General features: G+C 38.0%; 2 protein-coding genes across 6 annotated transcripts in view; one reads left to right on the top strand and one right to left on the bottom strand.

Moving 5' to 3' along the window:
* The window catches only part of SCRN3 (secernin 3), a 36,521-nt gene extending 20,657 nt beyond the window's left edge, over nucleotides 1–15,864 (bottom strand). For 2 of the 5 annotated variants that reach the window (XM_047722197.1, XM_047722200.1), the window contains exons 1-5: nucleotides 15,676–15,713; nucleotides 13,687–13,856; nucleotides 11,830–12,011; nucleotides 10,598–10,797; nucleotides 7,282–7,494 (exon numbers count right to left, since the gene is read on the bottom strand). In XM_047722197.1, coding sequence (XP_047578153.1) covers nucleotides 7,282–7,494; nucleotides 10,598–10,797; nucleotides 11,830–12,011; nucleotides 13,687–13,845 — 754 coding nt within the window. In that variant the 5' untranslated portion in view covers nucleotides 13,846–13,856; nucleotides 15,676–15,713. Of the gene's footprint in view, nucleotides 1–7,281; nucleotides 7,495–10,597; nucleotides 10,798–11,829; nucleotides 12,012–13,686; nucleotides 13,857–14,771; nucleotides 15,593–15,675; nucleotides 15,714–15,753 lie in introns of those variants that run through there. The other 3 variants (XM_047722199.1, XM_047722198.1, XM_047722201.1) reach the window with 3 other exon arrangements.
* A 12-nt stretch (nucleotides 15,865–15,876) lies between these two features.
* The window catches only part of CIR1 (corepressor interacting with RBPJ, CIR1), a 42,827-nt gene continuing 38,616 nt past the window's right edge, over nucleotides 15,877–20,087 (top strand). The window contains exon 1 of the mRNA XM_047722196.1: nucleotides 15,877–16,052. Within this exon, the coding sequence (XP_047578152.1) occupies nucleotides 15,981–16,052 (72 nt within the window). The 5' untranslated portion in view covers nucleotides 15,877–15,980. The remainder of the gene's footprint in view (nucleotides 16,053–20,087) is intronic.

Here is a 20,087-nt window from a genome sequence, read left to right as displayed (position 1 = left end):
TTTCAATATTCCTTTGGCTATTCGAGGTCTTTTCTGGTTCCATATAAATTTGAGGATTATTTGTTCCATTTCTTTGAAAAAAATGGATGGTACTTTGATAGGAATTGCATTAAATGTGTAGATTGCTTTAGGTAGCATAGACATTTTCACAATATTTATTCTTCCAATCCAGGAGCATGGAACATTTTTCCATTTCTTTGTGTCTTCCTCAATTTCTTTCATGAGTACTTTATAGTTTTCTGAGTATAGATTCTTAGTCTCTTTGGTTAGGTTTATTCCTAGGTATCTTATAGTTTTGGGTGCAATTGTAAATGGGATGGACCCCTTAATTTCTCTTTCTTCTGTCTTGTTGTTGGTGTAGAGAAATGCAACTGATTTCTGTGCATTGATTTTATATCCTGACACTTTACTGAATTCCTGTACAAGTTCTAGCAGTTTTGGAGTGGAGTCTTTTGGGTTTTCCACATATAGTATCATATCATCTGCGAAGAGTGATAGTTTGACTTCTTCTTTGCCGATTTGGATGCCTTTAATTTCCTTTTGTTGTCTGATTGCTGAGGCTAGGACTTCTAGTACTATGTTGAATAGCAGTGGTGATAACGGACATCCCTGCCGTGTTCCTGACCTTAGCGGAAAAGCTTTCAGTTTTTCTCCATTGAGAATGATATTTGCGGTGGGTTTTTCATAGATGGCTTTGATAATATTGAGGTATGTGCCGTCTATCCCTACACTTTGAAGAGTTTTGATCAGGAAGGGATGCTGTACTTTGTCAAATGCTTTTTCAGCATCTATGGAGAGTATCATATGGTTCTTGTTCTTTCTTTTATTAATGTGTTGTATCACATTGATTGATTTGCGGATGTTGAACCAGCCTTGCAGCCCTGGAATAAATCCCACTTGGTCGTGGTGAATAATCCTTTTAACGTACTGTTGAATCCTATTGGCTAGTATTTTGGCGAGAATTTTTGCATCTGTGTTCATCAAGGATATTGGTCTGTAGTTCTCTTTTTTGTTGGGATCCTTGTCTGGTTTTGGGATCAAGGTGATGCTGGCCTCATAAAATGAGTTTGGAAGTTTTCCTTCTATTGCTATTTTTTGGAACAGTTTCAGGAGAATAGGAATTAGTTCTTCTTTAAATGTTTGGTAGAATTCCCCCGGGAAGCCGTCTGGCCCTGGGCTTTTGTTTGTTTGGAGATTTTTGATGACTGTTTCAATCTCCTTACTGGTTATGGGTCTGTTCAGGCTTTCTATTTCTTCCTGGTTCAGTTGTGGTAGTTTATATGTCTCTAGGAATGCATCCATTTCTTCCAGATTGTCAAATTTGTTGGCGTAGAGTTGCTCATAGTATGTTCTTATAATTGTCTGTATTTCTTTGGTGTTCGTTGTGATCTCTCCTCTTTCATTCATGATTTTATTTATTTGGGTCCTTTCTCTTTTCTTTTTGATAAGTCTGGCCAGGGGTTTATCAATCTTATTAATTCTTTCAAAGAACCAACTCCTAGTTTCGTTGATTTGTTCTATTGTTTTTTTGGTTTCTATTTCATTGATTTCTGCTCTGATCTTTATGATTTCTCTTCTCCTGCTGGGTTTAGGGTTTCTTTCTTGTTCTTTCTCCAGCTCCTTTAGGTGTAGGGTTAGGTTGTGTACCTGAGACCTTTCTTGTTTCTTGAGAAAGGCTTGTACCGCTATATATTTTCCTCTCAGGACTGCCTTTGTTGTGTCCCACAGATTCTGAACCGTTGTGTTTTCATTATCATTTGTTTCCATAAATTTTTTCAATTCTTCCTTGATTTCCTGGTTGACCCATTCATTCTTTAGAAGGATGCTGTTTAGTCTCCATGTATTTGGGTTCTTTCCAAATTTCCTCTTGTGATTGAGTTCTAGCTTTAGAGCATTGTGGTCTGAAAATATGCAGGGAATGATCCCAATCTTTTGATATCGGTTGAGACTTAATTTAGGACCAAGAATGTGATCTATTCTGGAGAATGTTCCATGTGCACTAGAGAAGAATGTGTATTCTGTTGCTTTGGGATGAAATGTTCTGAATATATCTGTGATGTCCATCTGGTCCAGTGTGTCATTTAAGGCCTTGATTTCCTTGTTGATCTTTTGCTTGGATGATCTGTCCATTTCAGTGAGGGGAGTGTTAAAATCCCCTACTATTATTGTATTCTTGTCGATGTGTTTCTTTGATTTTGTTATTAATTGGTTTATATAGTTGGCTGCTCCCACGTTAGGGGCATAGATATTTAAAATTGTTAGATCTTCTTGTTGGACAGTTCCTTTGAGTATGATATAGTGTCCTTCCTCATCTCTTATTATAATCTTTGGCTTAAAATCTAATTGATCTGATATAAGGATTGCCACTCCTGCTTTCTTCTGATGTCCATTAGCATGGTAAATTCTTTTCCACCCCCTCACTTTAAACCTGGAGGTGTCTTCGGGTTTAAGATGAGTTTCTTGTAGGCAACATATAGATGGTTTTTGTTTTTTTATCCATTCTGATACCCTGTGTCTTTTGATTGGGGCATTTAGCCCATTAACATTCAGGGTAAGTATTGAGAGATATGAATTTAGTGCCATTGTATTGCCTGTAAGGTGACTGTTATTGTATATTGTCTCTGTTTCTTTCTGATCTACTACTTTGAGGGTCTCTCTTTGCTTAGAGGACCCCTTTCAATATTTCCTGTAGAGCTGGTTTGGTATTTGCAAATTCTTTCAGTTTTTGTTTGTCCTGGAAGCTTTTAATCTCTCCTTCTATTTTCAATGATAGCCTAGCTGGATATAGTATTCTTGGCTGCATGTTTTTCTCATTTAGTGCTCTGAATATATCATGCCAGCTCTTTCTGGCCTGCCAGGTCTCTGTGGATAAGTCTGCTGCCAATCTAATATTTTTACCATTGTACGTTACAGACTTCTTTTCCCGGGCTGCTTTCAGGATCTTTTCTTTGTCACTAAGACTTGTCAATTTTACTATTAGGTGACGGGGTGTAGACCTATTCTTATTGATTTTGAGGGGGGTTCTCTGAACCTCCTGGATTTTGATGCTTGTTCCCTTTGCCATATTGGGGAAATTCTCTCCAATAATTCTCTCCAATATACCTTCTGCTCCCCTCTCTGTTTCCTCTTCTTCTGGAATCCCAATTATTCTAATGTTGTTTCGTCTTATGGTGTCACTTATCTCTCGAATTCTCCCCTCGTGGTCCAGTAGCTGTTTGTCCCTCTTTTGCTCAGCTTCTTTATTCTCTGTCATTTGGTCTTCTATATCGCTAATTCTTTCTTCTGCCTCATTTATCCTAGCAGTGAGAGCCTCCATTTTTGATTGCACCTCATTAATAGCTTTTTTGATTTCAACTTGGTTAGATTTTAGTTCTTTTATTTCTCCAGAAAGGGCTTTTATATCTCCCGAGAGGGTTGCTTTAATATCTTCCATGCCTTTTTCAAGCCCGGCTAGAACCTTGAGAATCATCATTCTGAACTCTATATCTGACATATTACCAATGTCTGTATTGATTAGGTCCCTAGCCTTTGGTACTGCCTCTTGTTCTTTTTTTTTGTTGTGAATTTTTCCGCCTTGTCATTTTGTCCAGATAAGAGTTTATGAAGGAGCAAGTAAAATACTAAAAGGGTGGCAACAACCCCAGGAAAATATGCTTTAGCCAAATCAGAAGAGATCCTGAATTGTGAGGGGGGAGAAAGGGGATAAAAAGGGGTTCAGAAAGAAAGAAAAAAAAAACTATTAAAAAAAAGAAAGCCGATAAAGAAAAAATATAAAAAGAGGAAAAAATATATATATATATATTAGATAAACTATTTAAAAAACGTTAAAAAAAGAAAACGGTAAAAGTTAAAAAAAATTTAGCAGAAGAAGAGAAAAGAAAAAAAAATTGAAAAAGAAAAAAAAAATTAAATTAACTGCAAGGCTAAAAAATCATGGGGAGAAAGCCATGAGTTCCATGCTTTGCTTTCTTCTCCTCTGGAATTCCGCTGCTCTCCTTGGTAGGTGAACTTGGTCCTGGCTGGGTTTCCCATTGATCTTCTGGGGGAGGGGCCCGTTGTAGTGATTCTCAAGCGTCTTTGCCCCAGGCGGAGTTGCACCGCCCTTACCCGGGGCCGCGCTGAGTCATCCGCTCGGGTTCGCTTTCGGGAGCTTTTGTTCCCTGAGCGCTTTCCGTAGAGTCCGGAGGACGGGAATAAAGATGGCAGCCTCCCGGTCTCCGGCCCGGAGGAGCCGAGAGCCCGGGGCCCCACTCCTCAGTGCGCCCTCAGAGAACAGCACCAAATGACTCCCGTCACCCTGGCCTCCGGCCGCGCTCCGAGCTGACCGAGCCTGCGACCGGTTCAAGGTAACCCCGAGCTCAGAGTCACTCCTCGGCTCTTTCTCTGCAGCCGGCTTCCCCGTTCTAATACCGGTAAGCTCTGCGGCACTGAGACACCCCCGATCCTTCTGCGACCCTGCGGGACCTGAGGCCGCGCTGACCCCGCCTGGGCTTCACCCCAGTTAAGCCTCTGGAGCGATGTCCCTCAGCGGAACAGACTTTTAAAAGTCCTGATTTTGCTCCGTTGCTCCGCCGCTCGCCGGGAGCCGGCCCCTCCCCCCGCGGTCTATCTTCCCGTCGCTTTGGATTCACTTCTCCGCCAGTCCTACCTTGCAGAAAGTGGTTGATTTTCTGTTTCTGGAATTGCTGTTCTTCTTCTCTTCAGTCTCCCGTTGGATTTGTAGGTGTTTGCAATCTTTAGATAAGCTATTTAGCTGATCTCCCGCTACCCGAAGTAGTCTCAGCCTGCTACTTCTCCGCCATCTTGACTCCTCACTCTATAGATTCTAATTAAAAGGTAGAACTTACTAGAATGGTTTAAAAAAAAAGACCAAACTATATGGTTTTTGTAAGAAATGCACTGATAGTCTGAATACTGATAGTTTGAAAGCAAATTATAAGTAAGTATATGTCATGTAAATAGTAAGCAGAAGACTGGGCTAAAATTGACTTCAAGAAAATGATCATTACCATGAGAAATAATGTTTCATAAAAGTAAAAGGACCAATTTACCAGGAAGACATAACAATTATAAATGTGTATGTACTTAACAATAGAGCTTCAAAATACAAAAGCAAAGACACACAATTCCATAAATATAATTGGAGATTTTCACACTCCTCTCTCATTCATATATACAACAATTTAAAAAAAAATCAGTAAAGGCAGAATGATCACAATATCCAGAAGGATCGCTTCCCTTACAAATGGTACTAAGCTAGCCGTAGAGTAAAGGCTACTCTAGAGCTATCCTAGCAGGCCTAAGAGAGATGACACTGTTCTGCAGGTTACTTAACTAATGTAAGTCCAAGACTCTTTAAAGGAATAAAACAAAATCCAGCATGCAACAAATAAAATCTACAATGTCTACTACCCAATCAAAAATACCAGACACACAAACAAGCAGGAAAATTTGAGCCCCAAACCAGAAGAAAATCAGATTAACAGAAACAGATCCAGAAATTGCAGAGATAATGGAGTTAGCAGACAATGAGGCTAAAACAGTTATTTATAAAACAGGTATGTGCTGAATATGTTCACTGAAGAAAAACATGAAAGTTAATGAATAGAGAAGTAGGAAATATACACAAAAAGTACCAAATGGAACATATAGAGATAAAAAACATAATATCTGGGGGCGCCTGGGTGGCTCAGTGGGTTAAGCCGCTGCCTTCGGCTCGGGTCATGATCTCAGGGTCCTGGGATCGAGCCCCACATCGGGCTCTCTGCACAGCGGGGAGCCTGCTTCCCTTCCTCTCTCTCTGCCTGCCTCTCTGCCTACTTGTGATCTCTCTGTCAAATAAATAAATAAAATCTTTAAAAAAAAAAACATAATATCTGAAAATGATAGTATCACTAGATGAGATTAACGGCAGATTAGATAATGCAGAAGAAAAGATCAGTGAACTTGAGAACATAACAACAGAAACTATCCATAGTAAATATAGAAACTACATCCTTTTATCTCAATGTCCACATAACTTAAATGTTTTCAATGGCAATTACATGCAGATTCATTATAGCAGATTTCTCATTTGAATAGGAAATTTGAGTAAAATCTGAATATCTGTCATATCAAATATTCACACAGTGACTATAGAGACACAGGTATGCTGAGATCTTATGTGATTTACTGGTTCAACCAGTGTTTGTTTCTCAGCACAGAACAGGTATCCCTAGCTGAGCATATCAAATACATTTAACTCTGAGTTCTATCTCTCACCAGAGACTGTGCTGACCCATAGCCTGAGACAACAGACAGCTCAATTTCAGGCTGGGATTCTTGGAAGGGAGCAGAATGGCATTTTTCAGATTCATAATCTTGGTAAGTAGTCCAGTTCCTGCTCCCCAAACAGGTTTCTACCTAGACACTTATATTCTTATGGATGTTAGAACTCTCCTTTGACACTTATATTTGGTCCAGAACCCCTTCTTTGATACAGATAGAAGGATTGTGTGAGAAAGAGACACATCAAATCTTGCTAATACTATGGGTTCTCTCTTCATTTTTGGTAGTTCGTAATTTCCTTTTCTTGTAATCAAACCTAACTATATATATCCTTTTTTTTTTTTTTAAAGATTTTATTTATTTATTTGACAGAGAGAAATCACAAGCAGGCAGAGAGAGAAGAGGAAGCAGGCTCCCTGCTGAGCAGAAAGCCCAATGCGGGGCTCGAACCCAGGACCTGGGATCATGACCTGAGCCGAAGGCAGCGGCTTAACCCACTGAGCCACCCAGGCGCCCCTAACTATATATATCCTTAATGTTTAAATATTTTATTCAATATCTCTAAAATTGAGGAGAAGAGGTAATTCTTACATCTGCTCATGTTGTCTTCTCAACTAGTTCTAGATATAACTTTTTTAGTAAGAAAATAACCAGTAAGAGTATTATCAAAAGACAAATTAAAGAAACCGGTCTCCATGTTCCAATAATTTCTGAGAAGAAAAACAACCCCAGTTTTGTTTAAGAATATTAGTAAAAACTGAAAAAATGGGTCAGAGGATTGTGAATCTAAACTTATCCTTCAAAAAGGATTATTACCCTCTCAGAATTATATAGCCCTTCACTCATCTCAAGAAAAAAAAAAAAAAAAAAGCTTGTATTAGTTTACAAAATTTCAGTTTAATAAAAATATCTTTACTAAGAATAATTCCTTCAAAACCAGATTTTATCATACCCACATTATACCCAGGCAAAATACAATTTTTCATTCTGACATTATTTCAATGATAAAATTACCTTTGTGTTTATTCAGAAGCTTGTAGCCTTCACAGTATCTGCCTGGTGAAATCATCATCTTGGCTGTGTCAAGATAAGAGTATGCTGCAGCAAAATCAAACTCCTTTTTACCATCCCACCAACCTTTCCGCTTAGCATAGTTTCTCATGTCTGGATGTTCCCAATCAATCTTGGTTGTTATAGAAAGCTGATTAGAAATATTACGAATGCCCTCTATTTTCAAAGAAAAAGAGGAGAAGGGGAAAGAAAAATCACATTATCATGTTGTATTTATCTGTACATTATGATTCTTAATCACTATTTAAATGCAAATATATACTTCTAAATTTTGTATCATGTGCCTCTCATCTATTACATACTCAAAAAGATAAATAGGGGTGTTTGGGTGGCTTGTCAGGTAAGTGTCTGACTTTTGACTTCAACTCAGGTCATGATCTCAGAATCATGAGACTGAGACCTGCATCGGGCTTTGCGCTGGGTGTGGAACCTACTTAAAATTCTCTCTCTCCCTCTGTTCCTTCTACCCACCTCTGCCTGACTTGCACTCTTTCTCTCCCCACCCCAAAAAAGATAAATGGATTATTTTTTAATTAAACTTCTTAAACTTTTTATTTTGAGATGATTGTAGATTCACATGCAGTTGTAAGAAGTAATACAGAGCTCCTGTGTACCCATTACACAATTTTCCCCAATGGTAACATCTTGTATAATAGCACAGATAACTGGCATCAATACAGTCAAGATATAGAACATTTCCTTCTCCACAAAGATCACTCATGTTGCCCTCCTATCACCACATCCCCCTTATGTGCCCCCACTAAACCCTCATTAACCCCATGCAACCACTACCCTGCTATCCATTTCTATTACTGTCATTTCAAGAATATTATACAAATGAAATCATATAGCAGGGGCACCTGGGTGGCTCAGTGGGTTAAAGCCTTTGCCTTCGGCTTAGGTCATGATCCCAGGGTCCTGGGATCAAGCCCTGCATCAGGCTCTCTGCTCGGCAGGGAGCCGGCTTCTTCCTCTCTCTCTGCCTGCCTCTCTGCCTACTTGTGATCTCTGTCTGTCAAATAAATAAATAAATAAAATCTTTTAAAAAAATATTTTAAAAAATCATATAGCATATAACCTTTTCTCTTTTTTCACTTGATATCATTCTCTAAAGACTCATCCAGGTTATTACATATATTAAGAGTTCATTCCTTTTTATTGCTGAGATTATTCTATGGTATGTACTGGTTTGTTTAACCATTCACAAGCTAAAGGACATCTGGGTTGTTTCTAGCTTTTGGCTGTCATGGAGAAAGCTGCTATAAATATTTGTGTATGGGTTCTTGTGTGCATGTAAGTTCCTGGGATAAATGCACAAGATTGCAATTGCTGGGGGGCATGGTAGTTGTGTATTTAGTTTTTTTAAAAAGCTGCCAAACTGTTTTCCAGAGTAGATGCACATTCTTACCAGCAATGATTAAATGATGCTTCTCCAACTTCTCACCAGTGTTGAGTAGTGTCATCTAAAAATTTTAACTCTATTGGTGTAAGTACAGAGACACTTCATTGTGGCTTTAGTTTGCATTTCCCTAATAGCTAATGATATTGAACATTTCATGTGCTTTTTGACATCTGTATAACCCTTAGGTGAAATGTCTCTTCTTTTCTTTTGCCCGTTTTTCTAGTTGGATTGTCTTTTTACCATTGAGGTTTGAGATTTCTTTATATATTTTAGATATTAGTCTTTTGTAGAAATTACTTTTCAAAAATTAGTCATAAATAAATTTAGAACAGAAATATAAGATACCCAAAAATATCATGGCAGTAAGTTATAACAAAATTGTCAACTAAAATACAAAGCAGAAGAAAGAATAAGAACTAGTTCTAAAGAGACCATAATGAATGAAACAGATCATGAAAAATGAAAATTGATAACGTTTTAAAATCAGTTTAGAATAAAGTCTGCTAAGTAGAAATCAATTAAATTACTCTAACAAAGTCATACTTGGGATATTCTCACTAAAAAACCAGAATAACGTCATGAGAGAGTCAGACACGGAAGAAGAGTTTTCTGACTATAGATAATTTGATAAAATTTAATTATGTAGTTCTTAGGCTCATTTAGTAATAGGAAAAGAAACCAGTTGGCAAAATTAATCTACAACTGGATAATCATACTCAATGCAGATGTTCATTTTGAATATCTAGGTAGGGCTATCTTTCTCAACAGAATACATTATTCATTTCTCTCTTGCATTTAGCACACTTAATAAAATAAAGAGTGTAGTGGTACAATCAGGCCAATTAGAAAATTAGAAAATAAGAAAATAGTCTAAATTCAATTTTATGCATTAGGCAAAATAAAAACAGGCAAAATATAAAATAAAACATCATCAAAAGAACTGGCAATGATTGATTTTGAAAAATAACATCCACATCCTCCAAAACTCACGGATAACTTCATGAAGACTTTCTGAATTTCTCCAGCCCACAGAGACTTTTCCTTTCTCTAAATGTTTACAGCATCTATGTGCCTGAGTCATTCAGGTACCATTTAATATTTTCACATGTGCAAGTTATCTCCCCTGCAAAACTAGGAGATTCAGGAAGTAAGTCCATAAAAGTACATGATCATGCTGTATAAGGCTGTACTCTAATGAAAGAATACTGAACTGAAAGTCAGGATGATTTAAATTTAAATTTAAAGATAAATTCTTTCAATTGCTGCCTCAAGTAAAGCACTTCACATCTCCAGATTTCCTCACTTGAAAAATAAAAGGAATATATGGTCACTAAGAGACCATTAAAAAAATGCAAAGCATCCTAAAACAATCAAATTGTGTTATTATACTCAATGTTTACACTTTACTATTGTATCAATATATTCTTTCCAGCCACTAGCTGACAGACTCCAATCCCCAGAAGGACTCCCCTTTCCTCACCTCCATATCCACATGCAATAAAAAGTTTGAGTTCAGGCCAAAGTTAAAAGAGGAAGAAATTCAAGGGGTTATCAAGAACTGGAAAAGTACTATAACAGTCAAAAGAGGCAGCACAGAAAATATATACAGGTTACATAAAATTAGTATCATAATATGAAAAATAGAGAACACCACCTTTTTCTCTTTTTCAGAAAAGCTCTTTGTAGCACTCTTTCACTGTTAATATTCTTTCAAATTTTTTCATTTCCCCTGCAGATCCACCCTTCATTGCACTGGATTATAAATCTTGAGAAACAATTAAATACAATGTCTGTAGTTAAGGGGGTTATTTTATTAATTATAAGATAATTTTTTTAATCATGAAAAGTTGTCCATACCTTGTACTTTTTCTGCAGCCCAGTACTTTCCTGCAGTCTCCAGAATCCAGGCTTCCTTCCTATCAGCTATCAGGAAACTATTGTGATAGCTAAATACCATCCTACCCTCTGAACAATTTCCACCCTGGCCATATTTTTCTAATAGATCAACAATGACATTGAGGGCTTTTTCAGCTGTATCAGCTCTTTCAAGGCCAAGTCTAAAATAAAAATATAAAAGTTTTCAGATTAAAAGAAATTTCCATCATTTCCCTTAAATAATTTCATGCACATGAGATTTTTTTGTTTATATTCAAAGCAAAAGTTCTTTCAAGTTAATGGATAAACTGAAACCCAACTTCTAAGCCATTCCTTCTAAAGCCAGTTTGGAATCATGAAGACAGTCTTTGGAATCAGACCAATGTTCAAATTCCAACTTGGTAATTTATTGGCAAGTTGCTTTATCTCAGTATCTCATCTATAAAATGAGGATAATAATATTTAGCCCATGAGGTTACTGTGAGAATTAATGAAGGTCTGATAAAATGTTAGGTACTATTTTACATAATTCACATAAAAGAATCATAATTTTCAAGTCCTTCCCTTCTCCCAATTAATGATCTTTGAGTCTACAAATTACATGCCTGTATAAGCATACTTTGGAGATATTGCAGGCTCAGTTTCAGACCACTGGAATAAAATGAGTATTGCAAAAAGTGAGTCAAATGAATTTTCTGATTCTCCAGTACATATAAAAGTTATGTTTACAATATACTATAGTCTATTAAGTGTGCAACAGCATTATGTCCAAAAGGCAATTACATACCTTAATTTAAAAATAAATTGAAAAAGGCTTCATTGCTAAAAAATGCCAACCATCATCTGAGCTTTCAACAAGTTATAATCACTAATCACAGATCACTATAACCAATATAATAATAATAAAAAACCTTGAAATATTGTGAGAATTACCAAAATGTGACAGAGACGCAAAGTGAGCAAGTGCTATTGGAAAAATGGTGCCAATAGACTTGCCTAACATAACAGTGCCACAAACCTTCAATTTGTAAACACTGCAGTATCTGTGAAGTGTAATAAGGCAAAGCACAACAAGATGAGGTAAGTCTGTACTCTGAAGGATTTTAACACAAACTATAAAGTGTCAATGTCCAAAATATGGGAAAAAGAGGAAAATAAAACTTGTAAGAGTTTTAGACAAGTTCCGTACTGAAAAAGTATAATTAAAAAATAACCTGACAAGGTCCATGCCCAGTAGTGCCTCTTCATCACAAACTTCTTCTCTTCCCCATACAGCTTCATTTCCAATGCAAACTCCATGCTCATTGGCTCCCATTTCTGCCCCCCATAACCAAGATGGGCGACTAAGGACAACAGCATATGTTTCAGGAACTTGATCAATTTCTATATAAGTACACTATAAAGAAAGTCATAGCAACAACCATAAAACCAAAAAAGAAAAAGTTATCAAGTTGCAGAATCTTAAAAATAAATCAAAAGACATGCCCACTATGAAATAAAGTATAACTTAAAATTTTCAATAATAAAGTTACTACCCTTAAAATATATTCAGAATTGACTCTAAAGCTTTTATTCATTCAAATATTTATTAAGCATCTATTACAAAGTACTCTGCTAAGAGATATATCAGTTACAAAGATGAATCAGGTATAGATCTTGCTTTCGAGAAACTAAGACTTGTACACTAACTAAAATACAACAAAATGTAAAGCATAAGGACCATTAAGAAAAGTAAAAATGAGGGGCGCCTGGGTGGCTCAATGGGTTAAAGCCTCTACCTTCAGCTCAGGTCATGATCCCAAGGTCCTGGGATCAAGCCCCGCATCGGACTCTCTGCTCAGCGGCGAGCCTGCTTCCCCCGCTCTCACTCTACCTACCTCTCTGCCTACTTGTGATATCTCTCTGTCAAATAAATAAATAAAATCTTCCAAAAAAAAAAAAAAAAGTAAAGTAAAAATGAGATGTTAATGTAAGCTCAGAAGAGAGATGGTTCCTAGGTATGAAATCTTGAAACATTTTGTAGAGGAAGATATATTCAGTTGAAGCTAAAGGGATTGGATCTCAATCTCAACATCCAGTATTTCTTAATTAGTAACATAAGTCCCATATGGTAGCCCTCATATACGAAAGAATTCCTATAGAAGCCTATGTGATATGTAGAAGTCACCCATCTGGTATGTCCACCATGGTGAAAAGAATAAGAACCACTGGTTTACAGAATATGAGAAATTTAAACATAAAGAGAGAAAGTAGAAATGGATCCAAGATGAATAAATAGTTTCAGCAAAAGAAAAAATAGGTTTGTATACAGAAAACATCTAATATTTAATATATTTTAGTATTCAAGTATAATAAAATGAAATCTAAAAAACGCATAACTTAGCAATAAAAGCATAATGTGAAACTTTAAGTTCCATGTTGAATGGATTTTTAATAAAAATTTTCAAAGGATCCTTTAATTAATGTTGTATACTACCAAATGACTGCATAAAATGCATGTTAATAATGTTTTGCAGGGCCCCATAAGACTGGAATGACTTTCCCTATTCTACACCAATCAGAATACTTTCTGTCCATCAAGCTCCAGCTGAAACCCTAGCTCCCGGTGAAGTCTTCCTTGATCTCTAGTCTGAATTAACTGCTCCTTCTCCATTGTTGTCACAACTCGTTGCTCTTTCTTACATCAGTATTTAAATCACCTTACCTTATAATGGGGTTAGTTATATATACATCGTATTCCTCTACTAGATTCTAAGCTCCTGGAAGACAGAACTAGTTTTGATAGTAGGCTTTAAATCTCTGCCCTATTTGACAAGCTTGAGTATGATAAACATTCAAATGTTTGATCAAAGAATTAACAACTATTTTTATTGTTATTTCAGCTTCCACCAAATCATTGAAATAAAAGACCAGAAATCTAGTTCTGACTGAAATTATTTTTCAAATTTAAATCCTTGAATTTTTAACTTCCATAGTCCCTGCCAAATAGCTAGCTAATGATTTTTTTTTTTAAAGCTGGTTATGATATTTTTAAAGAAAACAATTGTCAAAAAAACATGTACTTCACTTACCTGAAGATGTTCTCTCAGGTTATCATGAACTGCAGCAGGAAAATAAACCACCTCCTGTACTTCATCGCACAATCTATCTGAATTTTTTCCAAAAATAATCCTGTTACCAACAGTTGCTGGAGGTAATGCCACAAAAGTATCACAGGAACAAGGTTCCATTTTTTAAAAAACTAAAAAAACAAAAAACAAACAAAAAAAATAGAAGATTCAAAATAAAAGGAGAAAAACGTTTTTAGTATATAAAAAACAAAGAATTTAACTTGATGACCAAGGGATGTTACTGCCATACCTAATACAGGGTGTTCATTAAAGTTTTAAACTTTATACTGAACTACAAAAATCAGTAAGAAAACGACATGAGAATGAATCTTGTACTATAAGAATCAGTAAGAAAATAGCAATCGCCAGTACTTTCTTCTAGTCTCTAGGTCAAATTTATCCTCTAAGATCTTCCTCTCCTGAAGTCTTCCCTGAATCATTCACTATTTCCATATTTGAGAACCCCTGAACTTAACTCTACTGCTATGATGACCATATCTGTGTATACACACGAATTACCATATTTGTGCACATACATGTGTCTCCTTTTGGACAGTAAGATCCTTGAGGGCTAGGAATATGTTTTATTAATCTTTGTATTCTCATCACCTGAACTTATGAAAAGTCCCAGTATTTCCTCAAACAAGAAGAATACACAGATTATAACACTGAGAAGACTAAAATTTTAAAGACTCACTGACTCAGATAAATACAAAAACATGTCAATAAAATTCCAAATTGTTATTTCCAGGAAGTTCGCATACATAACTCTATAAATCCTGATTGTAGAATTTAGTATCAAGATTGTGTTTTCATTTTTGGAATGAAAATCTTGGAATTTTTGGAAAATGTTAAATCCTCAATTTTTGTAGAACGTATTTGTTCCCAGAATGGACAGATTGTTTTAGAGTTTCCTGCTTTCCTTTATTTTATAATGCCCAAACTTTAAAATGGCTTTACACAAACAGATGCTAGCAATTTAAAAACAAAATATAAATCTAACAAATGTTTCATTCAAAAAACAAAGTGAGTCAAGTAAGAAACACCTTTATCCTGAAACTCCTAAGATTTTTCTTTTCTTCAGTTATAGATGGTTCCTCAGTTATAGGGTAGCTGCTGTTTTCTGTGTGAATTTCAACCTTTATGTCCTGGATCGCCTTCTCTTTGTGTTCCAAAGTTACTTCTACCACTGCATAACCTTGGCAGGCTATTTACTCTCAATCTAAGCCCTCTGCTTCACCAGTACGTATCTCAGGAGGCTGTTACTAGAATATACTAAGACAGTGTGTAAAACTTTTTTGGCGTAGTGCCTGAAACATATCAGACACGCAAAAGAAAGCTGTTAGTTATTATTGGACAGAAGAGTACATTTCTCACAAAAGGTTTATTCTTGCTATCACACCCACTGCCTCCCTGAGAGAGCACTGGATTGGTGGATCCCCTAGAGCGGTAGTAGCCACGTCCACTAAAAACCCTGGGGTGCGGGGGCCTCAAGGGCCGTCAAGCTACACTAGGTGATCAGTGCTAACTGGGGTCAGACGAGAAGCTAAGGAAGCACGCCACCACCTAGCCCATTTAGAAGGGCAAGGTTTGAGAGCCCTTACGAACTCCTAGTACGCGTTCATCATTCAGTATATGTTCACGAACATCTTTCTGAGCCAGACACTGTACAGCTGGTGACAAAATATAATCCTCGCTCTTGTGGAGTTGGCATTCTATTTTAAATGCTTTAGTTCACCAACAGTTTTCCGAAACATCACATCGTTTGATCCCTACGAAAGTACCACAGTTTGGGCAAGAAATACTGTTTTCACAATAAATAGGTGCGGAAAACTTCATGGAACTAGAGTCAGAGACCACAGAATAAAGGGCTCGAACTTCAAACACCCCTTCTCACCCAGCACGCACTCCACACCCCAGCTGCCGCCGCTCAGCCCGCAGCCTGCTCACCTCAGACCCCGGGCCCCCTCCCGCAGCACCCCGGTCCAGTCCCGCCCGCGAAGCCCCTCGCGGCTTCCCACTTCTCACCTCCGCTACGCAAGCGCCTCCCCACTCACGCTCCTCCCCCGGCCTAGGACCTACCCTCAATGAAAGCGGGAAGGGCGTGCTGCGGTAGGCGGAGGCGCTAGTCGCCGGAAGCTGTCACCTTTGACCGCGGAAGTTCCCGCTGCTCCTGGTGGCGCAGTTCCGGTTAGGCGGCAGTGTTTGTTTACGTTACTTAGGGGTCCCGTAGCTACCCCACGTTAGGCTTTAAGATGGGGAAATCTTTCGCCAATTTCATGTGCAAGAAGGACTTTCATCCCGCCTCCAAGTCCAATATCAAAAAAGTAAGTAAGGGAAGCCGGGGAGGGTTCTGACCCTTGGCGTCTGGGTTCCCAGGGGCTTCTGGAGTTGAAAGTGGTGGCGTCTCTGGGATTCCTAGGATAGTCGCCTTCCCGAGGCCTGAAGCCCTGCTCTTCTCGCACCTTTTTCTCCGCTGAGAAACTCGCTGACAAAGCTGGCCCTCGATGCCTGTGTTACATCAGCTGGGAGACGGGCAGCCTTCGTCTGTCGGCTTGTCAGCTTTAATGTAGAGCTGTAAGATACGAAGAAGTCTGATCATAGGATTCCTCGTTACTTTCTCAGCTGATTCTGGTTTTGTCTTTTCGGATCCCAGGGATCGTGGCTTCTGAGCTCTGCCATCCTGTCCAAAGGTGATTCCCTGTTTAAGATAAATCTTTTTTTAAACGATTTTATTTATTTGAGAGAGCACGCGAGAGAAGGAGCATAGGGGAAGAGGCTGAAGGAGAGGGAGAAGCAGACTCCCCGCTGAGCAGGGAGCCCGATGGGGGACTCGATCTCAGGACTCCGGGATCAGGACCCAGGGCAGACGCCTAACGATTGAGCTACCCTGGCGCCCCATATTTAAGGTAAATCTTAAAAGGGAAATAAAGTCACTTCTTGCTTCCTTTTTTTTATCCCACCCGATAATGTAGCCTCTGTCAGATGACCTCTTTGAAGTTTGGCTCTTTATTTAACTTAATATTTTTAAATTGAAGTATACACAGTGTTACATTGGGTTCAGATGCACAACGACGTTTGACTTTATGTATGTATTTGCTTATATTTTTTTTAAAGTAATCTCTACACCGAACGTGGGGTTTGAACTCACAACCCCCGAGATCAGGAGTCACACGCTCTGTGACTAAGCTAGCTAGACGCCCCCGTTTTGGCTTTTTAAATAATCAGTTACAGGTCAGCTGAGTGCAGTACAGAAAAACCCTGCTGAATAGTATGGCAGTGGAAAGCAAAAGTGGTGAAGTAGGAAAAGTCTAACCTTGGAATCAGACCTGGATTCTAGTTATTTCGGCACATTTTAGTCCTGAGACCTTATACAGATATTTAATATCCCTTATCCTCAGTCTCCCAACCTGTGAATTTAAAGTGACCAGTATCCGGGAGCCTAGGTAGCTCAGTACTTAAGCGTCTGCCTTCCTTTTTGGGTCATGATCCCAGGTTGGTGGAATCGAGCCCTGCCTCCGGCTTTCTGCTCAGGGCCGGTAAGCCTCCTTCTCCTTTTCCTGCTTCCCCTGCCTTTGTTCACTCTCCCACTGTCAAATAAATAAAATGAAATCTTAAAATAAATAAATAAAATGACCAGTATCAGTTACCTTGACTTGAGAAATTGTTTTGAGGACTAAACAAAGGTATTTTGAAACAAAGTACCTAGCACTGGGCCCACCACATTAGCTCAATAAAATGTTAATTGTCCCTACACACAAACTTATCTGTAACCTGCTTTTAAAATACCCAGAGCTTCATCCTTGGCCTATGCCATACTTAATATGCTTTCCCAGACAATCACATCCAATTTCATGGTTATAACTACTCCCTCTTTACTCCAGACTCAAATCTACATTCTAAATTTTCTCCCCCAAGCTCAAGGTACCTCAAGACAACTATATACTAGACAATGTCATCTTGGTATATTACAGACATCTCAATATATCTGAAATGGATATATCTTTTATCCTAAATCTGCTCTTCTTTTTATACTTCCTATTTCATATTAGTAAGAAGTAGAGGTAGGAACACAATCCTTCATCCTGACACCAAAGCCAGAAATTCAAGATTCCATATCTAGGTAGCTAATAAATTGTCTTACCTTCCAAATATCTGTTGAATTCATCTCTCCTCATTGTCACTACTGCCTATTTCATAGCTTAGACCTTCATCATCTCCCACCTAGACTGTTAAATTTCCTAACGGATTTTCTGTTGTTGTTCCAGTCTTGACCCCATTCTCTACATAGCCATCAGAATAGTATTTTTTTAATTTGACAGTTTTATTGAGATATAATTCACATACCATATAATCATTCACTTAAAGTGTACTATTCAGTGGTTTTCAGTATATTCTCAGACTTGTGCAGTCCCCACCACAATTTTAGAACATTTTCATCACCTCCCCCAAAAACCTGTTATCTGTTAGTAGTCTCTCTCCATTTGTCCTTAACCTCCCATGCTCCCCCTCCCTAGGTAACCATGCTCTTGCTTTCTGTTTCTGTAGGTTTGCCTATTCTAGATGTTTCCTGTAAATGGAATCATGCAATATGTGGCCTTTTATGAATCATTTCTCTTTCTTAGTATAATGTTTTAAAAGCTCATCCATGTTGTAGAACGTATTGGTATTGTATTCCTTTTTATTGCTGGATAATTCCATTGTATGGATATAGCACATTTTATTTATCCATTCATCAGTTGATGAATATTTGGGTTGTTTCCATAGAGTGGTCTTTTTTATTTTTTAAGACTTTATTTATTTATTTATTTATTTGACAAGCAGGGGGAGTGGGAGAGGGAGAAGCAGGTTTCCTGTTGAGCAGGGAGTGATGTGGGGCTCAGTCCCAGGACCCTGGGATCATGACCTGAACTGCAGGCAAACTCTTAACGACTGAGCCACCCAGGCACCCCTGAGTGGTCTTTTTAAAGCACAAGTCTTATCTCTTTTGGCTCCTTGTTAAAATACTACAGGATTAAGACTTAGTTATCTGACTTGAATTTATTTTTCCTTCTTCATTACCTATGGCTATCCTTCCTCAGATTTTATACTCCAGCAATACCAAACTACTTAATTCCTATTTTACATGTTTGGGATTTTGTCTGAGTTGTTCCCTCTACTGATAATATCTTACCCTGTTTTTTCCTTGGCAGAATTTTGATCCTCTTCAAAACCGTGCTTAACATGTATGAAGTTACTTATATATGGGGTTATTTGTTGAAGCAGAGTTTAAGCAAAAGATTGGAAATTTCTTAATGCCCATCAGTACAGCAGGAGACTAGTTAAATAAATGATGGGATAACTCCATAGTAGAATGATATTCAGTGCCTCCTCCCCCCAACACCAGGAAAGCTTTTATTTACTGATCTCGGATAATTTTATTTATATATGCATTAGAATATCTTTGGAAAGATATGTAAAAAATGATAACCTTGGGGCACCTGGATGGCTCAGTCATAAGCATCTGCCTTCGGCTCAGGTCATGACGTAGGATCGAGCCCCGCATTGGGTTCCCTGTTCAGCAGGCAGCCTGCTTCTCCGTCTCCCACTCCCCCTACTTGTGTTCCCTCTCTTGCTGTGTCTCTGTCAAATAAAATCTTAAAAAAAAAAAAAAAGAAAGAAAAGAAACGGTAACCTTGGCTACCTGCAAACGTAGTTGCTTAATTTAAAAACTAACCTCTAGGGGTGCTTGGGTGCCTCAGTGGGTTGGGCCACTGCCTTTGGCTCGGGTCATGGTCTCAGGGTTCTGGGATTGAGCCCCCTGTGGGCTCTGTGCTCAGCAGGGAGCCTGCTTCCCCCCTCTGTCTCTGCCTGCCTCTCTACCTACTTGTGATCTCTCTGTCAAATAAATAATTTTTTTAAAAATTAACCTCTAGGGGTGCCTGGGTGGCTTAGTTGGTTGAGTGTCTGACTCTTGGTTTCAGCTCAGGTCATGATTTCAGGGCCGTGAGATGGAACTTCTTGTCAGGCTCCGTGCCCAGTGGGGTCTCTCATCCCCCACTCTTGTGAGAGTACTCTCTTTCTCTAAAAAATAAATAAATAAATCTTTTAAAAAATTTAACTTCTAAAAACCAAGACTTGCCATAAAGTATTCCATTATACCAGACTTCCTCCTGTCCTCTAATCACTATCATGTTCTATTTATCTTATGCATATTTCTCTTATCCTGATATCAAACTTTATTATTTACACAATTCATTCTTCTTATTATGAAATAGCTTGAACATACAGAAAAGCTCAATGATTTTTTTGTTACCAGATTCAGAGCATTTTGAAGGCAAAAGTGTGTTTTATTTTTATTCCAGTCCATGGTACTCAGTATG

Source organism: Lutra lutra, chromosome 3 (assembly GCF_902655055.1).
Source record: "Lutra lutra chromosome 3, mLutLut1.2, whole genome shotgun sequence".
Classification (NCBI taxonomy): Eukaryota; Metazoa; Chordata; class Mammalia; order Carnivora; family Mustelidae; genus Lutra; species Lutra lutra.
This window is presented reverse-complemented; position numbering and strand designations above follow the sequence as displayed.